At 40.1% G+C, this 21,408-nt stretch overlaps 1 protein-coding gene across 16 annotated transcripts in view; it reads right to left on the bottom strand.

Moving 5' to 3' along the window:
- LOC115809138 (neurexin-1a-like) overlaps positions 1-21,408 on the bottom strand; it is a 226,294-nt gene that overhangs the window by 104,572 nt on the left and 100,314 nt on the right. For all 16 annotated transcript variants that reach the window (XM_030770669.1, XM_030770675.1, XM_030770680.1 and 13 more), the window contains 3 exons: positions 19,109-19,299; positions 18,488-18,661; positions 13,871-13,990 (listed from right to left, as the gene is read on the bottom strand). In XM_030770669.1, the coding sequence (XP_030626529.1) occupies positions 13,871-13,990; positions 18,488-18,661; positions 19,109-19,299 (485 nt within the window). The remainder of the gene's footprint in view (positions 1-13,870; positions 13,991-18,487; positions 18,662-19,108; positions 19,300-21,408) is intronic.

The following is a 21,408-nucleotide window of genomic DNA, read 5'->3' as shown; positions in this document are numbered from 1 at the left end:
TTGTATGTGTGTGTGTGTGTGTGTGTGTTTACAGAAAGATAAAAAGGAGAGGGAAGGCTGACAAAATCAAACACACAGAGCTCAGGTCCAGCGACTCGTTCCCACAATGATGCTCCAAATGCCTCTAGACCACCACTTCCTCAGCCAATCAGAATGAATGGAGAACATTCAACGAATTCTATCCCCAAACAGCTCGCTGGAAGCACATCCACCGCATATCCACGAAGAAAGTCAACACAGCAAGCATGGCATACAAACTGATGGATTTCCGCTATACCCATTTGACTTCTAAAACTTTCCATTAAACATATCCGCACATATTCCACACAACCATTCCTAGGCTCCCAAGGAGAGAGAAGTCTCTTGAAAGAGAGCTTTCTGAATGCTTATCTGCTTATCCCACTGAGAGAAATGCAACAAAACTATAGTATGCAACACATTCAGCAGTTTAGACTGAGGATGGTTCTGACAAGGGCATGGACACCTATCAGTCAGCAAACAGCAACTACAAGGAAAGATCATAGGCTACACAAAGAAAGAAAGAAAGAAAGAAAGAAAGAAAGAAAGTACACACACACACACACACACACACACACACACACAGCATTAATGGTACGCTTAAGTGGAACACTAGCAAAATAACATTGAGTACTCTCTCCACACAAAGAGGGTTTATATGCCACAAAGTACAAATCTAGAGCAGCTGCACTTTACTGTCCCTCTCAGCATTAAAAATGGATGACACTGTTCCATTTGTTTACCTCTTAGTGATTATCAGTGCAGTCATCCAAATAATCAGAGATAATAAAGCAATCTATCAAGATTCATGCTACCCAAGGACAAACTTTTCACCTATTCACAAACACAAGTAAAAGACTCCCATACACTTCCCACTGAGTTTAACTTCATCAACAAATACCAATAAGATGGTGAGAAATACTCAGCAGCAATTCCAATCTGTCTCTCAGTTTATGTTATTCAGTTATGCTCAAGAATGTCACACCAATGCCTCTACACACTTCCCATGAGTATGGTTGCCTTGACTGCTTCCATTAGCAAGATTGGCATCTATTACTTGTTACGTGAGTGCCCCCTAATGGTAGAATGGTAGAAATGCACACTTATTTGGCTCTGATAAAATACTACTGAGAAGTCAAGTCTTTCCTTTTGTCCAAATGGAGGGAATAGACAACCCAACTTCAATTTTTTTAAACAACATAAACATCAGGAGGAATGAACTCCACATTTCCCAAAACCTGCAGACAGGCTTTGTGAAATTCCACTACTAAAATACAAAAATAATTTATGGCTGACCATGACTGATGCATTATATTGCATGAAAAGAAATAATCAGATACATACGATTTGTTACTGTAATAAGAATGAAATCAGAGTGATTTCTCCACAGTACCAGCACAATGTATGCGGGTAAAATAAAACAAAGCATTTGTTCACTAAGACTACAGTGGGTCAAAAAGAAAAGAGAAAAAGTCCAGATGAAGCACAAAGATCTACGGTGAATAGAGACATTCAAACTGAAGCACAGGGCTATGCTAACAGCAACATCAGTAGAAAGCACAGGAGCTTAGTAGTATTTACTACTGTGACCATATAAACAACACAAGTGAACAGCACTGGCCTGAGTGAAACGCGGCTGGCAGCCGGCTGAGAAGACAAAGAGCCCTACTCTGGGATCTAGTGATTTCTGCTGTGTGTAGTATTGGAAGAGACTCTTTGTAGAGCGCTACAGAAAGAGTACGTGCCGAACAAAGTGGAGCAAATCCTTACAGACCTCTGCATTCTTTTGTTCTCTCTCTCTCTCTCTCTCTCTCTCTCTCCCTCTTTCTCCTCCATCCCTGTGCCTTTTGCTGTTTGTGAAGGAAATAGCCTCAGGTACAGAAAGTAAAGTGAAAAGGAAGGAGAGGCTGTAGAAAATCTTCAGAACAGCAGAAATTCTGTGTGTGTGTGTGTGTGTGTGTTTGTGTGTGTGTGCGCGTGTGCGGGGCAAGCCGATCGATGCGGCAGATAGAGCATGCTCTCACTCTTACCTGGGCTTCACACAGCTCTCAAAGCAAAAACCTCTGATAAAGCTCTCACAGCCACCAGCCAAATAGGACAGAGGTGATGAGAGAAGTGTTGAGTAAACACACACACGCACGCTCACACACACGCACACACACACACACGCACGCACACACACATGCGCGCACACACACACACACACACACACACACGCAAACGCACCACAGTATAGGTTTCTTTACATCTACAATAGAGAATGACCGCAGTGCATAGGCAAAAGCAAACAATGTGCATAATTCAAACTTGATGTAATTCAAAGGAAACGGCCACTGCCTTCGTATTGACTGATTAGTCTCAGCTTCCTGGAGGTGAGGTGAACAGTATTATAGAGCAACAGTGCATGAGAGAAGTCGTCTGGATCCCAGACTCACCTGCTGTGGCAGGACCCAGCTGTGACTAGTGTCTCTCCGGCTGTAGATGTTCTGATTACCCTAAGGGATTAACTCTCCTATGTGTGTGTGTGTGTGTATGTGTGTGTGTGTGTGTGTGTGTGTGGTGTGTGTGGTGTGTGTGGAAGGGGCCAAGGGCAGCACTCCAAAGGCAAAAAGCATCAGAAGCTATTCATCTCTTTAGTGTCAGCAGTTAGGACGCATAGATAATGAACAAACACGACAGGAGTGACTATAACAATCGATGGAAGGAGTGTTCTCACTTAACAACAGCGTGACCTCAGATAAACATGTGACCCCAGGATCATTCACAAGTCATGGGGAAATTGACAGTAACACAGAGCAAGTCTGGGTATGTAATCAGTTCTCATCTGTTCTCTGTTTTGAGGAAGCTCATTTTTATTACTATTATTTATTTTATTTTATTTTTTTAACAGCAATGTGGCTACAATAAACACGACATATTTCTCCAAAGGACACAAAAATAGCTTAAAGAGAAACGTTATGTTTCTGAATTCCTCAGTCTCACCAATGGGATTAGCACAATGTTGCATTCGTTTCTGTGTAGCCAAGGAATTGAATGTATTCCACTAAACAGTCAAATGGATAGAAAGAGGACACAAGAGAAAGACTTGATGTCTTACGACCAAAAAAAGACATGGAACATAAAAATACCATCCAATGTAATGTGAAATATTGTCCAATTTACACATTTCTGCCTCCCAAATTTCCTTCATTCCTTTATCCACAGATTAAGTCATTCAATACTTATTGTGTTAGTTTGTTCATTTAATTCAGTTACATATTCATCTCTGCCTTCACCTGGCTTACACATGCCCTAATTCAGCTTTCTCCTCCTTCTCCACCTCCTCTTCCTGTCCTCCTCCAATGCCTGTTTCCACTCATTTGGCCTCTCATCTCTCATCTGATGCATTCATGATGGAAAAGAGCACAATATCATTATGCAGAAAAAAAACACCCCAAAAAAACCACTGAGAGGCTAATGTCACACGACACGTAATTGAGCACAATGCTTTGCTTTAGGGAAATAATATTTCACAGTGGCAAAAATGAGAGCAAATAGATTTGCTTTTCATGCTGATGGCCAGATTAATTTAATATTCTGAGCAATAAATAAATAAATAAATAAAAAGATCGTTATTGAAGATGAGTGTGCATGAGCAGCAAGGATTTTTGCTTTTTTTTTGTTTTGTTTTTTTGTTGCTATTTGCATTCCTCTGAATGTTTCAGTCTAGTATTCTTTTCCTGTCCAGTGGTGCCCAGCTAGAATAGGTCCACGTTGTTGATATGAAATGTAAGAAACAGACGGGTGGAGGGGGGTGTTGTCTATTTATCAATTTATTTATTCCTAAATTACAGCAACTTAACTCCTTCTCAGATCTATCCCAGCACAACTATTTTTAAGTTTCAGACCCTTAAACAGGCAGAAATGGACAGATAAACAAGAAAGGGAACAAGGGTTGAAAAAAACAAAACAAACTAACAAAAAAAAAAAAGGGTTCCTTACCCAGGGTTCCTTTCCAGCCAGGTCAAGGACAAGCCCTCTCTCCTTCAGCAGACTCTTTAGCCCAATCCATCTGCTGGCATCCAGCAAACGCAGTCAGCGCTGGGCAGGCACTACAGAGGCTTGACAGTCTTAGCTCAGCAGTCAACTATGACTGATTTTACAAAAAAAAACCCCAAAAAAACGTACTCACTGAGAGGACAGTGGCAAGTTCAGATTCATTTAACTGAAGTGAACTTTGAAATTCAAGTGGCAAGAGGAATATTAGTGTTGTGGTGGGAAACATCTGACCTTATTATGAAACTCATAGCATTTGGATAGGTACACATTTTTAAACCATAAACTGTATGTATTTTTATCTTAATCTGAAATCAGTTTGGTGTCTCCCATGCAATTTTTTTTTGTATTTCAGTTGCTTAAGGCTGGCAACAAAGTGATACCAATAGAGAGATAAGAAAGAGATTGAGGTGATATCTGAGTATACAGAGCATCCTGTGTTCAGGAGATTATAATCCCCGTCAGCTCAGACTCTCCTCCACAACCCATCTAAAATATTTCTTAGCACCTGCTGGTACTCCGAAACAAAAACAGAATCACGGAACACATATGCCTACACCCCCATTGTCACTCTCACACTGGTATGTGTGTGTGTGTCTGTGTTTGTTTGGGGAGGGAGGGGGGGGGGGGGGTGATAGTGGGAGAGAGGAGAATCACAGATGAAAATCTAAGATTTGATTTGGCATTACTGAAGGACATGTGCTAGACAGGCCATGTGTTTGGGCCTCCCACAGGTGGTGACATTTGCCGTGCTGTCACACTTCTCTAACATGGCACAGACAGAGGACCTGTGAGTGCTGTCTGCATACTGGGGGTGAGCTCAGAATTGTTAAAATGCTATAATGATTCTCCTCTTGCACCTTAATCCATTATTTTTTTTTCCCTCCTTTTGCAGGATTAGCATGAAGAAGAGCTGAACAGTTGTCACTCAAGCGTGATTTCAGTAGGGTTTGAATTCAGTTAACAGGAACACAAACCATTGCAGTTGCATCGGCGGGAAGATATGTTATGAGTGAAATTAGAATGTCCAATGAGGAAAAAAATCCTAATGACAGAACGACAGAAAAAAGACTCGAATGTTGCTGTTGAATGATGTCGGTTCCTACTTTCCATTCATCATAACAGATTGAGCAAAGTGCCTTGAGAAGTCAAAGCTTCTTCAACCTATCATTAGAATAAAAAAAGTGTGTGTGAAAGTGTGTATGTGTGTGTCTGTGCATGTGCACAAGCACACGTATGTATGCTGCCATGTAAAGAGAGGGGAGCCATCTAATTAACCAATGACCATTCATCCACAATTCATGGTAGTTACAAGAGCCCTTAATTAAAACCTACTTGTCTGACACACAAGAAACTGGCCTTTTCACCCATTCTGAGAGCAGAAGTTCCCACAGCATTCAGTTCTCTCAGAGTTCAGACTAATTGGTTTTATGCAGTTTGGACTCTTCATCTCTAACAGTTTTCCCATGCTGGGATTGAAATGTTGGTCTGGGTGTGAACTGGATCACTCTGCCAATGCTTAGACTGGAATTGTGTTCTGAACAAAAAACACATCGTCCACCTCCGCAGCAAGCCAATTAAAATCCTTCTGTCTGCATTAGTGTCTCCCAGCTGTGTCATGAAAGCTTACCGAAGACATTCAGATGGCATAACTACGCGCATACATTTGAATACTAAGACACATCAAGCGATGGAACACAGTCATACCTACGCAGACAATCAAGCACTTCTTGCTGTTTACAACTTTCCGAGACAAACAAGATTATGCTGTTAAACATCATAAGGTAGCATCGATGAATCCAGATATTGACTAGAGAGTCCAGCGGCCGATATGATGAGTGATGATTGTTGAATAATCTGCAGGTGCTATAGATACTGAGAATGATTATAGTGCCAAACCTCTCTGTGTGAAATTTCACTCAATAAGATGTAACTCCCACAGCCATTAACTCAGAGTACTGCATCAGTTCCCTTTGGTGCTATGGTACAGTCAGCAAAATGGTGCCAGTTCAGCCAAGAAAGATGAGGAGTGCTGGTTTCCCGGTTAATGCTCCCCTTCACCAGTCTCACATGTTGCACCAAGATCCACTTTCAGCTCGTTAACCAATCAGCAGGGGTAAACGAGACACTAATTAAGACAGCTAATGGCACTGTGAGAATAAGACTGCTGCCAGGTGCAGAGAGGGAGAGAGAGAAAGAGGGAAATGGAGAGAAGGAGGGAGGGAGGAGTAAACCAGAAAAAAAGTCCTTGCATTGCTTTCTTTCCGTTTTAGTTTCACTTTCTTTCTATCCATTTGTGCAAACTCATTTGATCAAATGTCAACATGTGCCAGTTTAATTCAAAGGGTGACATAGACCAATCCAAGTCTACCCGTGGCACAGTGACAATCTCCATTCAAAGGATGAAAGGCTTACTGCGAGTCACACTACTGGAATCAGGTGTGTTAGGATTGAGCTTGAAAGAAAATGTACTGTCACCTTTCAGTTCAACATCTGACTCTGCTTAATCTTTTTCAAATCCTTACAAAAGTCTACTACAAAGCTATAAAAGGTCTAAGTGGCATTTAACATCTGTATATCTCTACGACGTCTCTGTGACAAAAGTGACTGCTCATGATGGTGAGTCATAGTTTGCATGAGTAGAAGTGAGTGAGTGAGAGAACGAGCATTATGAAGCATTCTCTCTGGTTTTCTGCCTAAATATGAGTTCAATGATCTCAACGCCATTTGTGCACACAGATGCATATGCAATAAGGTGGAATTGAGAACGCCTGTACAGTGTGACATGAACACAGAGCGCACATGTGTGTATGTACGTCTGTATGCGTATATGTATATATGAGTGTGTGTGTGTGTGTGTGTGTGTGTGTGTGTTATGCATGTATCGTAGTATGGAGGTTTGAGGGGGAGGCTCTAGTATTCAGCGAAGCACTTCACAATGCTTTTTCTCATGTCCTCAGGGTCAGGAGATGTTCTCTAGCCAGGCCAAGCGTACAGCTCACACAGAGGCCCAAATCGCTCACACACCAATGAATTTAGTGTGTTGTACTGCACTTAAAGAAGCCTGTCACAAAGGATTGGTCATTACTTCTGCTTGGCTGTTTGTCTGAATCTTATTCTGAATCTCGTTCTATATCTGATCTTCAGAGCACAGAAACTCACAATTATGTTGGTTTCAGCTGACGTTCAACAAACAGAGAGCAGGGTCCGGTTTCCTAGGCAATATGTGAATGTCTGGTCTTGATTTGGTTTGAAGGGGACATTGACCCTTGTTGACAAAACAGCCTGTTTCATCAATTACCATTTATCAGTTGTTCATTTTATCAATTACCTCTGTAAGTCGCTTTGGTTAAAAGCGTCTGCGAAATGCCAAATTGTAAATTCTAAATTGTAACAGCAGTATTTCATACATATTTATTAATATCAGTAGTAGTGGTAGAAGTAGTAGTATCATCTTGTTTGGTAAATTGTTTCAGTACACCAATATTTACAACTGTTTTTGGTTTATTTCTTCTTTTTCTTTGCACATACAATACTAGTATGAAATAGTCACCACTAATACTGACAGATTCGAGTGTGTTTTATGTCCTTAGTGAAAATAAGCAAAACTCTCAGGGCCCTCTCCTACACGCCTGAAATATAGGCAAAAACAACCAGATGAGTTTTACATTTTATAAAAAGGATGATTAACCAACCAAACAAACAAATAAACAGCCACACAGATAGATAGATAGACATTCTATAGAACAGTATAATCTCTTAATGTTTTGACCCTGGCAGACTGATTCAATTGAAACCTTTTGCAGCTTTTACAAACACATTAACACATTTGAGTCTTTGAAAGTAGAGCGCTTTACGAGACTAAAATGGAATTTGGTAGGTGAAAATACAGCTATCTTAAGCCAGAATTTAGTTCTGTGTATGTATCAGAACTCAGAAAGCTCAGCCTTAACCTCCAACAACCCTGTCATTTCACACTAACAGCCCTTTCTCAAAGTCTCTTATGATAGAGGTCTCAGCCAGAGCTTAGGAACCTTACAGCACATGGTACAAAACACATTCACACAAATCTTATCACAGTTTTTGGCTGGTACGATTATTTTGTAAGGGGTTATTTTGAAATAGACTGTGTAGAGTTCTCTGACATTATGTTGAATGAACTAATAATACAAACTAATAATACAAATACAAGTCCCTTAGGCCAAAAAAGAACAGGTCATTTCCTCTCAGAGTAAGAGAAGAAAAAGAAATGCGCTAATGTCTTATTGAGAGCAGAGACAGAGGGAGTCGTATACGGCCCTTGGGGACACGGCGGAAGGGAGCCAAGTGATGGACAATCAGAGCTGTTGATATAATATTGACATGGCTCTAATTGTCCTGCTGATGGAGGGTGGGGGGTGGGTGGGTGTGACTGGGTCATTCATGCGTGGTCCACATCGCGTGAAGCTCTGGCAGACTAGCTGTGCTTCCCTTCTGCGACCCACTTGAGCTAAACAGCACACACAAGTCCATTTGTCTGACTGTATTATCCTCAGACGCTCCTCAGACAGTTCAAATCCCTATTCTCCAAATCCCGCCCTACCCCAGGGGCACTGTTACTTACAGTCAACACACGTTTAACCATATACGTATACTCACGCACAGTTCTCACACACACGCACACGCACACATGCACCAACGCAAACTCACGCACACACAAATTGCAAATCAACTACAAATTCTGAGATTTTTCTTTGGGTTTAAGTTATCAAATTAAATCTTCTACCTGAGCCCTGGAAAAAAAAGAAAAAAAAAAGGCCAAGAGGCTGCATAGACAAGGAGTGAATATCCATTTTTCAATGTTTGTTTTGGTTTTTTAAAATCTTGTTTTTCTTTCACTGCACAGTCCTTGCTCTGTGGGTATGGACATAGAGATGTTCTGCCGCCTCGTGCACTGCTGTTCAGTACGGACAGTACACCCTGGTAGGTCCGTTAAAGAGCACTTCACTTTCAGGTGCTACATCATCTGTGTCCTCTTCCGCTGCCATGGCAATTTGGCCGTGGTTACAGGCAGTGGGAACGGGGGAGCATTCTGAGTCCTGCTCCAGGAGAGCTCTCATTAAAATGCTGTCCTCCAGTCTCCCTCTTTCAGAACAAGCCACAGGGACTGAGCTCCAACACTAGCCCAGATCTACAGTGCCACAGAATTCACAAATTGCCAACAAATTCAGAGAAAAAAAACAAAAAAAATAAGTAAAATAACGATCAGATGATTCTAGTGCGTTTTCACCAAAGTTTTTATGCTGTTTCCCAGGGCTGTTACATTCTTTAACAACAAGTGAGAAATACATAATTTATTACTAAGTTTGTTGTTATATTGAGCATCAGTGGGAGGAAAGAGTTTTAACTCTGCCATGTGTAGGCTATCAATTGTTTTGTTAACTAACTGTTGAATTAACTCCTAGGAGTTAATTCAACCTAACTCCTTTGTTCGGTCACAAACTTGTAATTAACTAAATTAATCAATGTGACACTGTCAAATCATTTTCCATATTAAGTGACAACAGTGTGTATGGGTCTAGAGGTCTTTGTGCGTACATTGTAAACGTCATTTGAATTTCAGTGAAAAAAAAAGGTCTACTCAACCATAGCATTTCACTTTATAACATCTGAATCTACTTGTTGGAATTAACATTAACATTTCTGTTTCCATAGTTTAAGTGCTTGGTAAATTAATACTGAATATTGTGATTCAGAACTTAGTTATCTAGGAAAATTTAATTTGAGGAGTATAATTGTACTGTTTATTTAAATGCTTTTATTTGTTATATTTTAAGATTAATGAAGAGTTGTTTAGGGTAATTTGTAGGTTCACTGTTCAGAGCACTGAAGTCTAGATAGAGTTGTTCAGGGTAACAGTATTTTGGCTGGAGTCTGACTGTCAAGTGAAATTACAGTCATAGCTAAGTGATATTAATATGTGGCTTAATATTCACGGTGAACTAGAACTCGTCTAGACCACTGGCATGTCACTCTAGAAGATAATCTGGACATACCACCGTTACAATAGAACGACCTCACTTACAAAATAAACTGAAGTTTAAAGTATTAGTCATGCAGGGTAAGCACACTTGATCAGTGACTAATTGCTCTGGGGAATGGAGGCATGAGAAGAGAAGAGCTGGCTGGCTGGTCACTAGATGATCCTCTTACTCCAATGAGGCTCAAAGACAGACCCTTAAGTAAGTCACTCCACGCTGTCATATGTCATTAAACCGCACACTGCACAAGAGAAAGAGGAAAGGAGAAAGTTCTCATATCTGAGTATCACCAGCAGTGAGATACATATTCTGTTAGATAATACAGATATTACATTATCTGTCCCACTGGCAGCTTTGATTGATGGCTGTAATGAACAGTAAGGCTATGGCTGCTAGAAAGAAAGAGAGGCGACGCCTTGGAAATGGGTTTTTTTGTCTCATGAGAAGACAAGGTGCCAATACGGACTGGTGGAGAATCTCAAAAATATCACCATGCTCCACAGGCAGAGCAGTGCTCCCCACTGGGCTGGAGCTTTGTCCCACTGTAAATGGCTATGCCTCACAGCTTATGCAAATGGCTGAGTGAAAATGGACGATTCCCACGCGAGACATATTTCCTTCTCTCACCACAACCCTGAGAGACTGCCAAAAGCAGAGAGTGAGACAGAGAGAGAGAGAGAGAGAGAGAGAGGGAGAGAGAGATCTTTCTTTCACTTACTACCCCCCCTCCCCCATGATATTTAGAGAGGGGGTGGAGCTTCCTGGTGGCACCACTCCCATGAGCACCTGGTGCACAAAGCCCGGTATAATAGGACTGACGGAAACGCAGGGTAGTTTTGTGTACTCCCATTCTGTATAATATTTAGTTCTTCTGTTCTGGCATGGCGCTGTATTTATGGAGATCTGCTGAAATGGGCTCAATGGGACTCCGGGCATTATGCATGTCCTGTGGACGCCTTAGCAGCTCCTTTCCTCAGCCTCCCAGTGAGCAGAGCCCAGCCAGGTAAATGAGGCACACATTGGCTTGCCTCTGTGGGGCTGGATCTATATGAATATGTATGAGTGAGAGAACAGGAGGAGGCTGCCTCACTTCCTCTTGTTCGCAGAGCTCAATCCAGGGGTTCATGGTGAGTTCGCAGTCACAGATAGCCTCCTTATACCAGCCGAAAAAGAACCGGCCTTTCCCTTGAGCCTGTGGAAAGTTCAAGAAGAGGAACGGAGGGGCGTCTGTGTGTGTGTGTGTGTGTGTGTGTGTGTGTGTCTAAGTGTGAGGATGTACTGGGGCCACAGAGGTGTATGTCACTCAGGTTCACATCTCTTTAGACAAGAGAATCCCACCATCAGTGACGCTGAAGTGAGCTGGCCAAAACAGCAGCCCTGAAATCTATTAACCGTCTTCCCTCCTGATAACAAAAGACAGAGCCATATCAGCCTGGCAGATAGGCGGCAGAGAATACATTAACATTTATGGAGCTTTCCCCCAATGCTTTTGACTCATCTCCACAGAGTACCCACTCCAGGGCTTTTAATTTATTGTTTTGTCGTTCCGCCGTTTGCCCATCCATACCGGCACAATGTGAGCCACTACAGAGCAAAATAATGATCACAGTCTCCCCTGCGTGCATTTTGCATGTCAAAGTAGGCTATTTTACTGAAATATTTTAAGAATGGCCCTCACCACTCCCTACTGTCTCCATAGGCTTATCATTAATGAAAAAAAGTATTTACCCTCTTTCTCTCTGTATCCCCTTGCATTGATACATTGAAAGCACATTCAGATTGGATGGTTCTTCCCTTAACACAACTCCTGTTTATGGATTTTATCTGGAACATTCTGTTCCACATGAGGTTACTTTAAGAGCAAGGACAATACAATTACTGCTTACACATTTGCTTACACAGTACAAGTTAATGGAAATGTCTCTTGTAATGAAATAAACAATGAAAAAATGTGCATCCGCTTAGTCTACCTGTTCACTGCTAATAGCTAATAATCACTTTTTGGTGGCATTTTTGGTATTTAATATCACACTTGCTGAAACTAAAGGATTTTCAGGGCCTGAAAGGATATTCAGCCCAGTTATGTCTTATTATTGTGTTGTAAGTGAGTCTTAATCTAGGTAATTGTAATTTTTTTTTTTTTGTGCCAAACTGTAGAATTCTGAACGGTTAGCGTTCTATTGGATTATAAACCAAGAGATTAGAGATTTTCTGGGTAGCTTTGATTGAAACTGGAGAGTGACCACTTAGATTAATGCATGCTGTCTCATATCCTTGCTGAATGGCTCTCAGGATCTTCCATTTGTAAAACACACTGTGCATACTCTATGTTTTGCTGTACAGTTGTCTGTGAAGCTTGTATTTAAATTGTCCCAGAGGAGGAAGTCAGACTCTTGTCATAAGTGTGGTATACTGCAGCATATTTCAAAGGGTTGCTTTAAGGAAAATGCATAATTACAGACAGACTGTACCACGACACAGCTCCAAGGACACACTTTCACAGAAGCTCTCTAGAGCCCTCTAGTGTTCACCCTTAAGTCCACATGACCCTACAAAGAGCTTCTTTTTAAAGGTACAAAAGCATTTTATGCTATTTACCTCCATGATGAAGGCAATGCATTGTTAGTTTCTTTATATGTAGCTTCATATAAACCTATTACACAACTAAAACTTATATAAGCGCAAATTTTCATAAAGCTACAAATGGAGAGTATGATTCCCGAGGGTATCATTAATTTTTTTTCTCTTTTTTCTTTCCATCACAGCTATTTCCCCTCTTCATTCCCACGGGAAAAATCCTCTCTCACACCCTGATATAATGCGTTCAGCGGTTTAAGCAGTCGTTTAGTCCATTTAGAAAAGTAAGTGGAGATAGTCACGGAAATGTCTCTGCTCTAAAAATGGCTCCGGTGATGATTTATAAAATATTGCAGAATGTCACAGTCTTAAGACATACTATAATCACACTGAAAAAGGGTGACATGAGCATTTTTCCATAACCAGAGTCTATTACAAGGCCTGAATAAATTGTAAAAATTGAGATCATGCTGAAAGAGTTTTTCAGAAATGTTAAAAGAAAAAAAAAAGGGGGGGGGGGGGTCTGTCATGGAAGGCTTGAGTCACTTTATATGCATAATCAGTTTGCATATTTGTTGATCATGTCTGCTTTTTAATGAAGTGAAATTTGTTATCATTACATATCCACTGACTCTTTGTGTCACTCCTCAGTCTTTCCAATTTGAAGAGTGTGATGACACATTGGCAGTGATCACTCACTAGTGAAAACACAAAAAACAGGCAGTGGAATAATGTTGGAATAATGCTAAAAAAAAAAATGACAAAATGTGGAGATCATGCATGTTTTGCTAAGCTTTGGAGACACTGGAGCCCAAGCAGTCAATGACACCGATCACTGAACTGTCTAGGTTACTATCCTGGCTAGAGAAAAAGGTGGAGAAAAAGAGTGGAGAGACATGTTTTTTTTTTTCCCCCCATTGATAGGCACACTTACCTTTAATGCCCAGCAGGATCCATAAACAGTGCCATAGTGAGCAATGATTTTAAACGTTTGAAAACCAAATATGACATGCGTGCCTTGATTATTTGTGCATGTGTGTGCATGTGTGTGTGTGCATGCATGTTTGTGTGTGATACAAAAAAAAAAAAGAGAGAGAGAGAAACAGTAGAAACCAGAAAGTTCTAGTTTATAATAAGGCTGTTCAATGAGTATGTAAATGTGCTGTGTTTGTGTGGATGTGACATGGACAGGGCTGTGAGTCAGGGGGGCTGTTACTTACGATCATTACAGAGAGGTCCTCCAAATGATGTCATGCTACAGTCACAGGTGAAGCCCTCCCACTGCTGCAGACACACACCCTGGTTTGCACAGGAGTCCTCCTGGCATGTGGTACTGGGACCTAGAGAGAGAGAGAGAGAGAGAGAGAGAGAGAGAGAGAGAGAGATGATTATTTTTGCCAAACCAAAGCACCTTGTCCTCTGATAATGTGCTCAGATAGTTTCCCATCTGCTTTCACTATTATTCTCATTCATGAGAGGTTAGGGTATCCATTCTGTTATCAACTAAGCTCTAATGAAGAAGATAAAGAGCTACTTTCTCTCTCTTGCTCTCTTTCTCTTGCCAAATTGGCGTCAACTTATAAAATGAAAAGCCAAAAAACAGGCCGAAAGATTTGAATTTTCTGCATATCGCTTTCTAAAACCATTCAATAAACAGAAACCTAATTTATGCACAGCAAGGACAATCAAAACACACACACACCCCATCATACAAAAGAACCCCAAAACACACACACACACACACACACACACCCTCATACAAACACATTAAACTGCATGCTCTCTCTTTCTGTCTCCCCCCTCCTCCCACACACACACACACACACACACACACACACACACACACACACACACACATATTCCTGATCCCTGCGGTACAGCGCTCTTACACACCACACACAGACTGATCAAATAAGAAAAGAATCGTCCAATTAAGAGGAATTTCTAATTACGAGATAATGGCCATCATTTGTTCTAAGCACAGCTGTGTCCAGAGCAGCCAGGCCAGTCTGACATACCAGTTGTAATTATATCCCTCGGATGCAGAGTATGCAGAATTTGATTGGAAAAAGATTAAGTAAACTATAAATAAGTGCCAGGCAGAAAGTCAACATAATGTTTCTCTTGCAGTTTGGGGCTGCCACACATACACACACACACACAAACAAACACACACACACACACACACACACACACACGCGCGCACACACACACACACATAGAAAACAAACACAATAGAACACATAACTGAACAAAGTCTGCTGAAGAACAGTGGGTAGACACTGAACACTCATGCAAGAAGTACAATCATACATTAGTATCAAGATTTAGGATTGTTTATAAAATTTATGAGTATTTATGTAGCTTTAAATTAAGTTACATATTCCACTGTGACAGTTTCTTTCTTTCTTTCTTTCTTTCTTTCTTTCTTTCTTTTTTTGGCAAATACTGTACAGACATAGCTCTGATACGCGATCATAAAACAAGACAAAATGAAATTGAGGGATTTTCTTTTGAGGGAAAAAAAAAGACAAATTCAGTTCTTTTCCCAGAAGACGTCCCCGTAGTCTGCAAGGAAAGATCAATTAAGAACGACCTGTCTGTGGAGAGGGCTAAAAATGGAGAAAGAGGTAAGCGTTTGCTTCTTAAGAGAAAAAGGAAGAGGGCAAAGGAGCACAGAGAATAAGCCAATAAGTAAGAGGAGACTTCAGCCAACCAAGTCTTCTGTGCAGCTGGGTTCAGTGCACTGTAACGTAAAAGTGTCGTGGTAACACACTTGCTCTCGTCCCACTGTCTGTCTGAAGGTTAGTCCACGCTTAATTGATGGGAATGCCAGTGGAATGAGAAGTCAGAATGTTAATTGGATTTATGAATGTTTAAATTATGATTAATTTATGATTCATGAGTGATTTTTACTTTGGTGCTACAAAAAAGTCTTTTGAAGTTTACTGCAAGTATTATGAAAATGTTATGATGTAAAGAAACGATATTTAGACAAAATATTAATTCCCAATCTTATTTATAACATTTTATTATTCATATTATTATTGTTTATTATTTAGAACACATTATTATAATTAGATTAATATCATAAAATGTAGTAACACATGGTAGTAACAGTAAGGATACTAGTAGATGTTACTGTTGGTGTCATTGTCATATTTTTGTAATAATTTTTAGCATTTTAAGGACAGGCCTAATATGCTTTATTTTGCATAGTTATGGTGTTCATGGTTATGGTCTTTTTTATTCTTTAAGAGAGCTATAGAGTGAATTACCAATTTAGTCCTTCATGTTAAGGTAATGTCTACCTGTGATTCATATTAATTCACTTATTCATCTCTACTTTTACAGATGAATGTACTTTTTTGTCAATATATTCAAATCAAATCTAAAAAAGGATTTTTACATCAATCCGTCATTTGTGTAATAAATCGCATGCAACTGATGACATGTAGCAATAGCTACAAATGCTGTGGACCATTTTAAGGACATGCGTTATCAAAATGGTGACATGGACGAAAAACGAGGCAAATATCATAAAGCAGATGAAAGTAGATGAGTGCAGCAAAAGGTGATTTCATGACATTACATAAATCCCATAAGCAGATATACAAGCCAGTTGTGTAAAGCTTGTACCAGCATGGGTAATAGTCAAGGTGACAGGTGAGTATGCTGAACTGTCATGTGACATTGGGTCAAAACAGTGACAGTGAAGATGATGATGATGATGATGATGATGATGATGATGATGATGAGGATGACGATGATGACGATGACAGAGGTGATAGAGGATGTGAAGAGTAACAGATGCAGGAGAAAGGATTTCAGACTGAGTGTCAAACAAACAAAGCCATCTACCTTGCAAATCAGCTTTCATCAATGCAACTTTTGTCAGCAAATCAACCAAGAAAGGAAAAGGCAAAATATATCAGATGTTAGTAGAAGCATTAAAATGCTAGTGACTGTATCAAAGCACAGACACAAGACAGAGAGAGAGAGAGAGAGAGAGCGAGAGAGAGAGAGAGAGAGAGAGAGAGAGAGAGAGAGAGAGATGAAAATATTGGATAGTTTGATAAACACAAACGCATACACAGAGAGACAGACTGAGATAGCTGGCTAGCTAGCTAGCTAGATACATAGATAGATAGATAGATAGATAGATAGATAGATAGATAGATAGATAGATAGATAGATAGATAGATAGATATGAGATAGTTATACCTGTGGAGGAAAAGGCTTGTTTGGTTCAAACTGCTACACATTCATAATCAGACATCCACAAACCAAACATACACAGAAGGATTTCTCACACACATTACTACTCTTTTGTCCCTATCCAGTGTACCCTGTGACCTCTCTAATGAACACAAGGCTGAGACATCAACTTTTCTGTGGTATTCTTCAACAAAGACAGTGCCCAAGCTTAGAGCCTCTTGTACAACACAAACAAGGGGACAAGGACAGATGACATTGTGATACAGAGCATATAAGTCTGACCAACAGCAGCGAGTAAATCAAATATTTATTTTGTATTCGGCTCAAACATAATACTGGCCTGATGAATTCCATGCAACAAAGAAAGGCATGCATTATTCAAAAGGTTGCCCTGGGCAAACACTGGGATGCGCTGAGTATGCACTAAGCAGAATAAAATGAGGATGAAATGGGAGATAACAGCAACAATACAAATAATCCAGGGAGTGTAATCTGATTATAATAAAATGATACACACACACACACACACACACACAAGAGGGGAGAAGCGGAGTAGCAGTCCTAGAGCACTCTAGAACATCACTAACATGCTTCATGAATGCTACACTTTTGCTGGAGGCTAACATCTCTAAATGAGAATGTGTGTGTTTGTATGTGTGTGTGTGCGTGTGAATGAGAGAGCAAGTGAGAGAGAAAGAGAGAGAGAGCGAGAGAGAGGGAGAGGGAGAGGAAGAGAAGGAGATGCAGGCCATATGGATAGAAGAGAGGTTAGTGGAAATATGGAAACATAAAGAAAGCAGATCAGAGACTGAGGAGAATAAAATGTGTCTATGAGGAGAATGAATCACTCTGGCTTCTTCCATAAATGAAGAGGCTTTGGTCGGACACTGTCCTTTTACAGAATATAAACATCAATGCACAAGTTAGATGGGTTGGATGACTGAAGACTGCCTGTTAAACCATTTAAATCCATCTAGGCATCATACTTCAGAAAGGCTGTCTATGGACTTTACATTAATCTGCTCCAATTAATCATTCTTGAGAAAATATAGGAAGGTGAACATGTTTTGTTGATTTTCTTTTTCTTTAAACTGGCCTTATTTCACATGAAGGATGAAAAAAGTGGAGAGTGAAAAAAAGGGATTTTTTTTTTCTAGCAGACATGTAAGAGTTGATTTTCTGAGTGTCTGCTACCTTCTAAAGAAACTGGAGTGAAGTATTTCCAAAGTCTGACTGATTAAACTTTAACAGTGGCTTTTCTTGGTGAGCATTGTAATGAGATTTTTACCTGGTGAAAACATCATAATTGTTTCTGAAGGACAGTCATGTCACGGGCTCACAGCTTTGGAAAAAAGTGTAACAAAAAAAAAAATAGAAGAAAGAAAAATGTCCTGATCTATTTCAATCGATCCCTAGTCGCGATGTGAGCTACACTGGAAGAGAGCACTGTCAAAGATATTTCCAAATGCATGAATGAAAACTAAGAGCCATGTAAAGAGTTTACACGCGCATACATTGTATGACACCAAGAGAGCATGACATGGACAAAAACCATCCCTCATCCCCAATATCAGAGAGTGAGTTGAAGGCTCCCTCTAGTGGCCTCAGATGATCCTCACCTTCACAGCCCCTTTCAATTTGGCCTACGCAGTCCAAGGCGTCTGACAGCAGGTCTGGGAGTCGGCCGTTCAGATCCACAGAGGCCAGGCATCCCTGGAAACCCTCCTTGGCATGCACTAACTTGGGCAGCTCTTTGTACATCTCCTTGGACACACCACCAATATACAGATTGCCTAGAGAGACATTTATCCAAAAATCACAGTGAGGCATAATTCTTATCAACAGAATGCAATGCACATTAATACTGTTTGTTTATTACAAGCGCAAGACAAACACCCTAAAGTCAAGAGAAGTTGTGGTTCCTTTACACATGTGACGTTGCTGCCATCTAGTGACGATCAAGCAAAGATATTTTTTTTTTTTTACTTTTTTTTTTAACTAAATTATCATACACACACACACACATATATATATATATATATATACACATACATTTTTTTTTTAACTAAAATTAAAGACAGACAGCCTACAGAAAATCTTCTCCCTCTTTCTCTTTAATACTAAGGATGAGCCTTAAATAGGAAAAATTCTGGCCTTGTGTCTTTAGAATGTTCTGGGACCTTCATATAATCTTGACCAGACTATACATGGAACCTGTTGTTGCCTGCTTTCCCATTTACCTTTTAAATCTAAATTCTTGGCTCCTGTGGTGGTCTGTGTGGTAATTTTAGTGTCAATCTTGACCGTATGCAGGTTGTTAGTATCTCGGGAGATCATGACATTGTGCCAGTGGTTGTCGTTGAGTGGTTTGTTAGAGTTGCCTTTGATCAGATGAGCTCCATTGCCTAGGTCTGACACATAGTGTAGGTAGCTGTGGAAAGAGAATGCAGAAGTGCAGACATGAAAAAAAAAACAAAAACCCCAAAACCTTCAGTCAGCTTTCACACTCCCCTAAACGTGCGTATACACGCATACACACGTTCATCAGGGGAGGGGAGGGCTACTTTGTTTTAAAAAAAAAAAAAAATCCAACATTAATGTATACTCCACACTAGGGATGTCCCGATCCGATCTGAAAGATCGGTATGGGGCGATCAAGGCATTTTTTAACTGATCGCTATCGGCTTTATTGAGCACGACCCTAAGCCAGATCCTTTGTTTTACGTCAGCTGTCACACAGGTGTCCTAAACAAAGAGCATAATTTGTGGCAGGACGCGGCTAAAACGTCTACAGTGTGGAAATATTTTAAATTGGGAAACGAAAGCAGTCCAGCAGCCACTTGTAATGTTTGCAACTGCGAGCATTTCGCGAGGCGGTAGGAGCTGCAATCAATAGGCTACTACCCCTTTGATACAGCTCCTAAAAAATAAACACTCAACGGAACACAGTGAGTTTACTAACGTGAAGGCTGCTCCGAAGCAGCACACACTGGAGGATATACATTTAAAAGGAGAGAGAAATTTCCTCGCGATAGCGACAAGGCCAAAAAGATGACTGAAAGAGCAATTGAATCAATCACTTTGGATGACCAGCCCATCGCTGTGGTAGCGAATACAGAGGTACTACGAAATTCGGCAAACTCAGGCGAACGTCCCAGGCGAATGGGTATTCTTTTAACTTTTAAATTTGAACGTTGTTTAGGTCAGCATACTCCGACGACATTAATCCTCAAGGCTACTAACAACAACCAAGGTATCGTTTCAAAATTGAAACACCTAACGCTTTAGCTGTATGTGATGTATGCGAGTTAGCCTAAACTAACGACCACAGGGAGCAATAGAGTCGCCTAAAGATAAGGATTGATAAAGATAGCATACAAAAAGTGGCTTTCAGAAAAAGTATCAACGAAACTGACAGTTAGACAACTTAACCACTTGAGTTATTGTAAGAAGATTAAATAAAATCGAACACTTACGTTTATTTTCTGGTATAACTCCCATCTAGGCACACATCTCCCTTAGTCCAGCGTACATATTTATTCGCGGAGAACTGCCTCCTTAAACCGTCTGTGTGTTCGCAAACGTTCGCATTGAACTCAAAGCAAACGAAAAACTGTTTGTAAAATGTTCGCGAATGTTTGCCTTTCTCTGCCTTTCTTTGCTAAAACTCAGGTTTTCGCCATGTTTTTTTTTTTTTTTTTTTTTTTTGAGCTTTTGGAGTCACGGTAGCTCTACCATCCCGACACTACAGATAGTGCCCTACCGGAGCTTTACAACAAGGTTTACTTTGCTATTTTGTAAAATAAAATAATAATAATAATAAAAAAGATAAATAAAAGAAAAATAAGGAACAGCATGGACGCAGGCATTTTTTTCTTAATGCATTGCTATTCAGTTATCAAGCATAGGCCTATAGATTGAATTGATTTTAATAACTTTAAAGTACTTTTGAAATGTGTACTGTGCAACCGTATTATCGGCAGATACTCAATATTAAATGACTCGGATCGGGATCGGGTGCAAAAAAAAAAAAAAAACCTGATCGAGACGTCCCTACTCCACACCAATAAACAGTTATTATGGAAACAAGGGGATTACTGACTTTTCGACATTTGACTTACTGCTGAAGTCTGACATGATAATTGCTAAACACAGCCATGGGATAATCAAGTGGAAAGAAGCTAGTGAGTCCATTTTTTAATGTTCAAGTGTGACAAATTACCATATACAGCACATATTAATCAGAGTTATTAGTTTGCAACCTTTAATAGACTAGCATCTGTTTCAATCATAAAATGAACACCTGTAAAAAAGGAAGATTAATGGGTATGATTCATGTTGAAAAGTAATTTCCTTTTAATTTAATACCTATGTGGAGTGAAGTAACCCTTATGTAATGGTTTGAAAGTGAAAATAAAATAGTAATACCCTAATAACTGAAAGATGTCCCAGAATGTAACCCTTCTCTTCCCAAAGTTTAATTTCAGCATTTATAAATGTAATTAAGCTAAAGAAACTGGAGACATGAACACTCTTCAAA

This window comes from Chanos chanos, chromosome 4 (genome assembly GCF_902362185.1).
Source record: "Chanos chanos chromosome 4, fChaCha1.1, whole genome shotgun sequence".
NCBI classification, from domain to species: Eukaryota; Metazoa; Chordata; class Actinopteri; order Gonorynchiformes; family Chanidae; genus Chanos; species Chanos chanos.
The sequence above is the reverse complement of the archived record's forward strand: the minus strand, read 5'-3'. Positions and strand labels throughout refer to the sequence as shown.